The 10,053-nt window shown below is 59.5% G+C and overlaps 2 protein-coding genes across 2 annotated transcripts; both read left to right on the plus strand.

The window, feature by feature from the left end:
- Nucleotides 1-260: 260 nt before the first annotated feature.
- LOC116747257 (melanoma-associated antigen 10-like) lies at nucleotides 261-1,057 on the plus strand. Its single transcript, XM_032619033.1, is given in 2 exon segments — nucleotides 261-294; nucleotides 297-1,057. Coding segments are annotated over 2 exon segments (795 nt in total).
- Nucleotides 1,058-5,737: 4,680 nt separating this feature from the next.
- On the plus strand, nucleotides 5,738-8,038 carry LOC116747258 (paraneoplastic antigen Ma6F-like). The gene is made up of 3 exons (XM_032619034.1): nucleotides 5,738-5,880; nucleotides 6,161-6,173; nucleotides 6,941-8,038. Exons 1-3 carry the CDS (start codon nucleotides 5,738-5,740, stop codon nucleotides 8,036-8,038), a joined length of 1,254 nt encoding a protein of 417 aa, XP_032474925.1.
- Nucleotides 8,039-10,053: the final 2,015 nt, after the last annotated feature.

The following is a 10,053-nucleotide window of genomic DNA, read 5'->3' on the forward strand; positions in this document are numbered from 1 at the left end:
GGCTGCACCCTGAGGAGCCCCCTCACTTCCTTCTTCAGGTTGGCAGGGGACAGGCCGCCCAGGAGGAGTGCCCCTGTGAGGCCCGAGGGCAGCCTTTAAGAGGAGACCTGTAAGTGGCCTTTGTCAGAGCTGCCCAGGGTGCCTTTCTCCGCCGAGGCCGCTCACACCCCCTGTCTTCCCCAGGTATGAGGTCCCCGCCTGTCATCTGTGCGCACACTCCCGTGGGCGGCTCGACCCCAGTGATCAGGTCCCCGGTCGAGATGAGTGAGCTCCGCCAGCCTCAGGCCGACCTTCAGGCCCCAGTCCCGGCCCAGGTCCAGTGGAGGCGCTGCTGCTGGGGGCTGCGGGGGAGAAGGCCACATCCCCCTGGTCCTCCGCCTCCCCTGGAGCACCCTCCTTCTCCACCTATGCAGAGTCCTTGCCCCAGGAGGCACTTGTTGTGCTGATGGCTGACCTGGTGGCGTTCCTGCTCAAGTATCGCCCCAGGGAGCCGACCTCCAAGGCGGAGATGCTGAGTATGGTCCTCCGGGAGCATCGGGACCACTTCCCCGTGGTCTTCAGCCACGCTTGCGAGTGCATGCAGCTGGTGTTTGGCTTGGACGTGAAGGAGGTGGACCCCCGCGAGCGCACCTACGTCCTGGTCCCCACCCTGGGCCTCACCTGGGATGCGGTGCTGAGCGACGGGCAGAGCACGCCCGAGGCCGGCCTCCTGGTGCTGGTCCTGGGCGTGATCACCCTGTTCGGTGACCGCGCCCCTGAGGAGGAGGTGTGGGGAGTGCTCGGCAACATGGGGGTGTGTGCCGGGAGGGAGCCCTGCACCTATGTGGAGCCCAGGGAGCTGCTCACCGAAGTGTGGGTGCAGGAGGGCTACCTGGAGTACCGGCAGGTGCCCCACAGCGACCCTGCCCGCTACGAGTTCCTGTGGGGTGCCCGGGCCTACGCGGAGACCAGCAAGTGGCAGGTCCTGGAGCATCTGCTCAGGGTCAGTATCTTGGATCCCAGGTCCTTCCCATCCCTGTGTGCAGAGGGTGTGAGCGACGAGGAAGAGGGAGCCTGAGCCAGAGCAGCAGCCAGGCTACTTCCAGGCCCAAGTTCACTGGTAGAAAGTGAGACTGGTCCTTCACTCGGAGTTTGAAGAGAGAACAGTCGAGTTTACAAGTAGTGAGGGCCCCTGCGAGTGGGGGGAACATGGTGTGTAGCATCTTTGGGTTCCTGTTGTGTAAGATGACATGGAATTTCATCTCTGTTTTCTTTGGGAATTTTTCACATATTGTCTCATTTAAAAGAAGGTTTAATAAGCTTCAGTATCTAAGTTTGCAAATGACATTAATCACACATGTATTTGCATTAGTTCAGTTCAATGACAAGAGTTTTGCAATTGTGTAAAACAAATTGTAAGATTCCCATATTATTTTGTGATGATGAACAAGATAACATGGCATTGGAATAGGAATTTACTTGGAAATGTGAAAGTAATTAGCAGTACAACTGAAGGCCACCACGTTGTTCCTCGGGACACCCCGTCGTCCGCTCAGTGGTGGGTGCCCTGCTGTGGGACTTTCCTGTTCCAGCCATAGGGCAGGGCCAGGCCCCGGGCATGTGGGCCAGAGGGGGAGTGGCTGACCTGGGGGAGCGGGCATTGCCGGCACCCATCTTCCTGGCGAGACACCACCCGCAGGGCCCTCAGGAAGGGAGGCAGTGGGGGGATGGAGGGCCGCCAGGTGGGGTGTAGTGGAGGCACATTGTTGGGGACACTGGTGGGGGCGCCGTGACCCCCGGACTCTGGTGGCTGTTACAAGTTCCTCTCTGTGTTATCATGCCCTCTGTTCAATGGTTTCAGTCAAAGTTTCTCTTAGTAAATTTCTCTGAAAGTTTCAGCTGAGTCTGGCCTCTGCTGTGGGCAATGGAGGGAAAGGGATGCTGCAGGTGAGGGCGGGGGTCAAGCGTCGGAGTCCTGCTCAGCACCCATGGGACACCTCTCCAGTGAGAGGGTAGGGTAGGCACTTTGCAGACCCAGAGATGGTGAGCGCTTTTTTCCATTTCATAGGTGAATTGTAAAGTTTTAGTGAAAACTGATAATTGCCTAAAAAGGCAGTAGAGAAGTTAAATGTAAATGAAAACCTTGACTATCTCAGCAGGAAAAAGGGAACATAGGAGCAACAATAGTTGGACAGACACTGCTATGGACTGAATATCTGTAAACCTCTCCCCCTCATTCACCTGTTAAATTCTAACCCCCAAAGGGATGGGATTTGGAGGTGGGGCCCTGGGAAGTGATTAGCCCATGAGGGGGGAGCCCTCATGAATGATTACCTCCCTTATAAAAGAGGCCCCAGACGGCTGCCTCATTCTCTTGTGCCTTGTGAGAAGATGGCTAGTTGATACAACTAGACAAGAAATCAGTCCATATGAAGAAGAGCTTTATGACTATTATTTATTACTCAGCTGTACAAAGGAACGAAATTGGGTCATTTGTAGATGCGTGGATGGATCTAGAGACTGTCATACAGAGTGAAGGAAGTCAGAAAGAGAGAAACAAATATCGTGTATTAATGCACATACTGTGGAACCTAGATAAATGGTACAGATGAACCGGTTTGCAGGGCAGAAATAGAGACACAGACGTAGAGCACAAACATATGGGCACCAAGGGGAGAAAATGGTGGGGGCGGGCGGGGGGTGTGATGAATTGGGAGATCGGGATTGACAAATGTACACTAATATGTATAAAATGGGTAACTCATAAGAACCTGCTGTCTAAAAAAATACATAAAATAAAATTCAAAAATTAAAACAAACCAAAGAAATAAGAATAGGTTTATGACATTATCAATCACAGTAGAAAACCACCTGTGAAGACAAGTGGACGTACTTGCCACAATGGGCTCTGCATCGCCAAGTTTGCTCCCCCAACTCCGCAGCCTTGCAGGGAGGCCTTCCTATTGGTGGAAGGCCAATGGGCGTGTCTTTTGCTTCCGGAGGCGCCAAGCCTTGGGACCTCAGGCCCTCAGTGCGCGTGGCTATTGGTGCTTCCGTAGCAAAGCCCCTCCTCACGTGCTCTTCTGATCCAACCACTTTCTCTGTAAAGAGATGTCTAGAACTTTCTCCCTCATCTTCCTGGGGCTTCCGGGAGCAGCCGGAAACGCACGTGGCATTCGCACAGAGTGCCTGGGACAGTCGGCTGCACAGTTCCTGGCTGCTCTGCTGAGACGAGCTCTTCGGCTGCTCTGCTGAGACGAGCTCTTCAGCCCCTCGTGAGCGGGACTCCGGAGCCATCCACAGAGTCAGAGCAAGTCAGGAGACAGGCGGGGGCTTTGCCGGGGGCTGGAATCCGCAGGTACCGGGGGCTCTGGGAAGGAGTGGAGGTCGGGGGAGGGCTACGGGCTGCTCGGTTGGGAGTGGGGGAGCGGCGGCGGAGGGTAGCGGGCTGAAGGGGGGCTGAGGGAAGGGTCCCCCAGTGAGCGGGTCAGAGCGGAGGACCGCTGGCTTCCGGGGTGGCTGGTGGGGGGCGTTCTGGAGTCGGGGTGCAGAGGGTGGGGCTAATGGCTAAGCTGGGTAGGGGGCCGGAGCGGAGGGCTTGCTGCCGGTCGGGTGGGGCCGGCTTTGGTGCCAGAGGAGAGGATGACTGGCTGCGGGGGTGGGGAGCACGGGACGGGCGGGCCCCACCCCCCCCCCCCCCCCCCCCCCCCCCCCCCCCCGGGGCCAAGACCGGAAGGGAGGGCTAACGGCTCCTGCGTGTGGCGGGAGGAAGGGGGAGCTACTCCTGGCTGAGGCGGGGGTCGATGGGGAGGACTCCCGGGCGCGGGTGTGGTAGGCATTAGGGGAGCTCCCGCTGGGGCGGGGCGGGGGGGGCGGACGCTCGTGGCAGTTAGGGGGCTCCAGCTCCCGGGTGGGCGGGGGCAAGACGGGTGGGCTGTGCGTCTGGGGTACGAGAAGCGAGAGCCCCCGGCGCTGAGTGTGCTCGGGGGAGGACTCCCTGTTGTGGGTAGGTGAGAGAGGCAGTCTGGCCCGTACGCATGGCGGGGCGCCCGGCTTCCAGGGCCCAGAGCGGAGCGCCACCAGCTGGTGGGTGGGGGAGGGTGTATGGAGGGGATGTAGTGCGAGGGGCCGGGGAGGAGCCGCCTGGCCACGGGGGGCGTAAGTGATGCTGAGAGGGGGAGGCGCTGGGGCTGCTGTGATCTGGTGGAGGCTGTTGGCCATGGCAGATGGATTTGTGGGGGTCCAGGAAGGGGCTCTGGCCCACTGCATGAGGCATCGAGAGCTTCAGGTCGCCTCTGTCCGGGTGGCACAGGAATTGCAGAGGTGGGTGGGCAGGGCAAGGCCCTGGCCTCCACACAGAGTACACAGATTCTTTACGAGGGTGCTTTGCACATTCACCCGGACACGCCGTACCAGAGTTGTAAAAATGTCTCCATAAATTTAGCAGTATTGCAAGTTTACATGATAAGTTTTCTCATCACGGGGGAATTTTATTTGATGGTACTAATGATAATATATCTTCAAATATTGGGAAACCCATGGATCAAAGAAAAAAATCACAGAGGGACTTAGAAAATATTTCAACGTGAATACTAAAAAAGCACAACTTACCAAAATTAGTGGGAGGCAGCAAAAAGCGACAGGAGGAAACTGCATTCCTCTAAATGCTTCTGTTAGGAAAGAGTCAGGACATAAAATCAGTGAGCTAACAGTCCATTTAGAGATGCTAGAAGAAGAAGAGCAAAGGAAACATAAAATGAAGTAATAAGAGAGCTAAGAGAGGAAATCAGTGATCGAAAGCAAATTATGGACACGATGAACAAAGCCATGTGCTTCTTTCAAAAGAGCAAGGAAACCGAGAAAGTCCTAGAACGATGAATCACGGAAAAATAGAAAGAACGCTGATCACCAATATGAGGAATGAGAGAGGGCCAACGTTACAGATCAGATGTACATTAAAAAAGAGGATATAGGGGAATATTATGGGATATTATGGAAATGTTTATGCTAACAAATTGGAAGACTTGAGAAATTCCTTGGGAAAAAGGCAGCTTCCTAAAACTGAGGCCAGAAATGTAGAAAAGGTGACGAGCCTTCTATCTGTCTTTTTTTTTAATTATTTTATTTTATTTTATTATTGTTTCTTGAGTCGTCCGCAACAAGTGCTCTTTTGTTATTATTTTTAAATTTTATTCTTACTTTTGGCTGCGTTGGGTCTTTGTTGCTGCGCGCGGGCTTTCTCTAGGTGCAGCGAGCGGGGGTTACTCTTCGTTGCGGTGCACAGGCTCTCATTACGGTGGCTTCTCTTGTTGCAGAGCACGGGCTCCAGGCATGTGGGCTTCAGTAGTTGTGTCACGTGGACTCAGTAGTTGTGGCTCGTGGGCTCTAGAGCGCTGGGTCAGTGGTTGCGGCGCGTGGGGTTAGTTGCTCCGCGGCTTGTGGTATCTTCCCGGACCAGGGATCGAACCTGTGTACCCTGCACTGGCAGGTGGATTCTTAACCACTGTGCCACCAGGGAAGTCCCTAGCCTTCTATCTTGTAAATAAGTGTAATTTATAAAAAAAGTTTCCTAAAGTCAAACAAACCAAACAGGGCAGGGAGGTGCTCCAGGCTGCTGCTGTGAGGGGCACTAGGGTGGGCTGTGTGGCACAAACATGGTCCTCTCCTCTTTGCACCCACAGGCCGATTCCCACACTTCAGCAGCCTGTGCACACCTGTTTGATCGCTTCCCCCCACCCTCAGGTCCTCGAAGATGGCGATGGCTCTGGCGGTATTGCGGGACTGGTGCAGGTCGATGGGCGTGAACGCTCAGCGATCTCTGCTCATCCTGGGAATCCCAGATGACTGCAAAGACCAGGAATTCCAGGAGGCTGTGCAAGCTGCCCTGCGTTCCCTGGGCAGGTACCGAATGCTGGGCAAGGTCTACAGAAAGGAGCTGGGGTCGAGTGTTGCCCTGGTCGAGTTTGCTGAGTGTTTAAGTCGAAGCTTGCTCCCCCGCCAAATACCAGGCAAGGGAGGGCCCTGGACTGTGGTCTGCCTGCCCCAGGCCCCTGATGCTGATTCACAGGATAGACCCAATTTCCCTGCGCAGCCCCAGAGACAAGCAGTGGTTGGCAGGGCAAGTGAGGCAGGAACTGCAGGTCACTCAGGAACTGCAGGGGAGGAGGAAGCTGCAGGGGAGGCGGGAGTCGCAGGTATGGAGGGAGACACAGGTGAGGAGGAAGCCTTAGGTGAGGAGGGAGCTGAAGGTGAGGAGGGAGGTGCAGGTGAGGAGGGAGCTGCAGGTGAGGAGGGAGCTGAAGGTGAGGAGGGAGCTGCAGGTGAGGAGGGAGCTGAAGGTGAGGCAGGAGCTGCAGGTGAGGAGGGAGGTGGAGGTGAGAGAGGTGCAGGTGAGGAGGGAGGTGCAGGTGAGGAGGGAGCTGCAGGTAAGGCAGGAGATGCAGGTGAGGAAGGAGCTACAGGTGACGAGGAAGCTGCAGGTGAGGCAAGAGATGCAGGTGAGGAAGGAGCTGCAGGTGAGGAGGGAGCCGCAGGTGAGGCAGGAGCTACAGGTGGGGAAAAATCTGAGGGTCGAGCAGGAGCTGAAGGTGAAGCAGGAGTGTCAGATGAGGAAGGAGCTGCAGGTGACGACGGAACCTCAGGTGAGGCAGGAGTTGCAGGTGAGGCAGGAGCTGCAGGTGAGGAAGGAGCTGCAGGTGAAGCAGGAGATGAAGGTGAAGCAGGAGCTGAGTCAGATGAGGAAGGAGCTGCAGGTTACAGAAATGTTGCAGGCGTGGCAGGACTTCTGAGTATGGCAGGACCCACGGGCGAGGCAATGACTGCGCCTGAGGAAGCAGTTGTGACAGCGGCAGGCGCCATGGGTGAGGCAGGGCCCGGGACCCAGCAGTGGAGGCAGGCCTTGCAGCCCCTGCTAGACAGCATGGGCTACCAGGAGCTGGGAACCTTCTCTGGGATGGAAGAGCCGGGCCACGGGGAAGAGTCCTCTGAGAGCTGGCTGGAGCAGGCCAACGACATGCTGCACCTGTGGCGCCACGTGTCTGAGAGGGAGAGGAGGAGGAGGCTGGTGGAGAGCTTGCGCGGCCCCGCGCTGGACCTCCTGCGCGGCCTCCTGGCGGAAGATCCCGAGCTGGCTGCCCAGGACTGCCTGGCCGCGCTGGTGCAGGTGTTTGGGAACAAGGACCCCCGGGGGAGTGCTCGGCTGAAGTTCGTGACCTGTGCCCAGCGGCCCCAGGAGACTCTCTCTGCGTACGTGATGCGCCTGGAAGGCCTGCTGCAGTCGGCCCTGGAGAAGGGGGCCATCCACCCGGCCATGGCGGACCAGGCGCGCGCCCGGCAGGTGCTGATGCGAGCCCGGCTGAACGACACGCTCCGGGACACGCTGAGGACGATGCAGCTGATGAGGAGGCCTCCCGGCTTTGCGGGGATGCTGCGGCTCATCCAGAAGACCGAGGCCCGGGAGGCCGACCCGGCTAGCAGGGAGCACTTCCCAGGGCAGGAAGAGGCCCGTGTGGAGGTTGGAGTCCTGGCAGCAGCCGCCCAGGCCGCCGCGGCCCATGAGGCCATCACCGCAGGCACCACTGCACATGGCACCAAGGCCTCCCCGGCCGGTGAAGATACCACCGCCCAGGCCGCCCGTTCCAAGGAAGGCAGCGCCGAGGACCACCCGGCACGTGAGGAGGCCAGTGGAGCAGTTGCCGGCACTGCCAAGGCTGGCGAGGCGGGCCCTGAAGACCATGGTGCCGCCAGGGCAGCCCCTGGCCCTGGGGAGACCAGCAAGGCATCCGCTGCCACTCAGGAAGACGGAAGTGCTGCCGCCCCTGCGGGCCTAGGTCAGGCAGGACCCTCAGATGTCCCCAGAGTCCCCATGCCTGGCCGGATGGGCAGTGCTTCCCCGGTGGCTCCAGGAGGTCCTGGCTGGGAGCCAGAGGGTCTCGCCCAGGCAGGAGGCCAGGAGGCCGAGGAGAGCCCCGAGGAGGGGCTCAAGCCCATCCCAGAAGAGCCGGGAAATGAAGACGGGGCTGCAGAGATGAGCCCCCCAGGGTCCACCTCGGGCCAGTAGGCTCAGCAGGTCCCGGGGCCCTCAGGCTTGGAGGCAGGAGGAGGCCAGGCCCGGCAGCCTACTGGCCCCATATTAGGGGTTACTCAATGTGCCTGGGCCTCCCTCCTGAGAGGGGACCCCTATTCATCATCCCCTGGGGCAGGTGGCTCCCTGTACTGGCAAGCCCAAATGTGTCCCTGTAGGCCCCAGAGGGACCCAGGTGTCAAGGAAGCCCCCAGCCCCCGCTCCCCTCCCCCCAACACACACACCCTAGCCATCGACCCCCCCCCCCACCCGCAGAGCCCTGAGGTGCGCCACGTGCCAGCCAAGGCTCTGGTCTCTGTGGGCCAGTGTCGTGAGCTCGACGTGTGCTTTCTGGGCATAGATTCAGGCCCAGCGCTGCCTGTTGTTGTGGAAATGTGCGTGTGTTCTCCTCTGAGCAGTTCCCCCAAGCCCTGCGCGGCGTGGAGACCCCGAGCCCAGTCCCAGGAGCCGGCGGGAAGGACGGGATGGACGAGGTCACAGCCAGCACACACCCCAGGACCTGGGATCCCACCTGGGACCTTGGGAAGGAAGAAGACCTTGACCGGGGCTGCAGGAGGTCTGCGGGAGGCCCCCCAGGGCTTGTGTTCTGCTGGGCCACCCCGTTGTTCCTCGGGACTCCACGTCCCCGGCTCGGTGGCGCGCGCCCTGCTGTGGGACTGTCCTGTGGCCGCCATAGGGCAGGGCCGGGCCCCGGGCATGTGGGCCAGAAATGGAGGGTCTGCCCTGCGGGGAGCGGGCATGGCCGGCGCCCATCTTCCTGGCGAGAGGCCACCCGCGGGGCCCTCAGGAAGGGAGACTGTGGGGAGACGGAGGGCCGCCGGGTGGGGTGTAGCGGAGGCACCGTTTTGAGGACCCTGGGGGGAGGGGCGGGACCCGTGGGCTCCGGTGGCCGTTAGAAGTTCCTCTGTGTGTTGTTATGCCCTCTGTTCAATGGTTTCAGTCAATGTTTCTGTTTAATAAATTTCCCTGAACGTTTCATCTGAGTCTGGCCTCTGCTGTGGGCAATGGAGGGAAAGGGCTGCTGCGGGCGAGGGCGGGGGTCCAGAGTCCGATTCCTGCTCAGCACCCATGGGACACCTCTCCAGGGAGAGGGTAAGGTAGGCACTTTGCAGACCCAGACATCGTGAGGGTTTTTCTTCCAGTTCACAGGTGAATTGTAAAGTTTTAGCGCCCTTGACCGTGGGCCGCGTCTCGGACGATGCTCGTGCTTGAAATCGTGGGTGCTGTGCACAGCCCGGAAGGCCAGGGGACACACAGGAGGACCTCTGACCTCGTGGGCCACACGTGGGTCCGTGCACGTCTGCCTGGCCCGGGGGCTCCGGGACCAGAAGGCCGTGCCCGGTTTGCACGAGCGCTCGGCTCGTGGCTCTGCACCCATGGAGGAGTGTCTTCGTGCCCCCTGCGATGACGGGCGTGAAGCAGGAGGCTGACGTGCTGACGGGCCTGCCCTTTATGATGTCACTTGCTGGCTGGGCTGTGATGTCACCCCCGAGCCACCGGAGCACTTCTGTGAGGGGCTGAGCGGGAGTGTGAGCCCAGGGTGCTGCCGGCCACGCTGCACTGTCCCGTTTACGTGGCGGAGGGAGACGCCGCGCTCCGCATGGCTGCGGACGAGAAGGGCCCCGCCGCAGGCAGGGCGCCCGGCTTCGGCGAGGCGCCTCTTCCTCCCGACACAGCGGCTCCGGCCCTCGGCTCAGGGAGCTGCACCCCCCAGTCCCTCGCCCTGGACCAGCCCGTGCCCGCGGGACACCCCGACCTCAGGCTGCTGCCTGGAGAAGCCGCTTTCCAGGATTTGACGGAAGAGCCTTTGTTGAAAGGGCCTCGCACCGCCTGCGAGGCCGTGTGGGAAGGCAGCCTGCTCTTCCACCCCTTTCCCAGGAAGCTGTGGACGATCGTCCACAGCAGTCGCTTTGCGTCCATTTGGTAGAATGAAGACGGGACTTGCATAGGCATCAACAGGCCGCTGTTTCAAAAGGAGGTTTTGGACAGGG

The sequence above is a fragment of the Phocoena sinus genome, chromosome X (assembly GCF_008692025.1).
Source record: "Phocoena sinus isolate mPhoSin1 chromosome X, mPhoSin1.pri, whole genome shotgun sequence".
Classification (NCBI taxonomy): Eukaryota; Metazoa; Chordata; class Mammalia; order Artiodactyla; family Phocoenidae; genus Phocoena; species Phocoena sinus.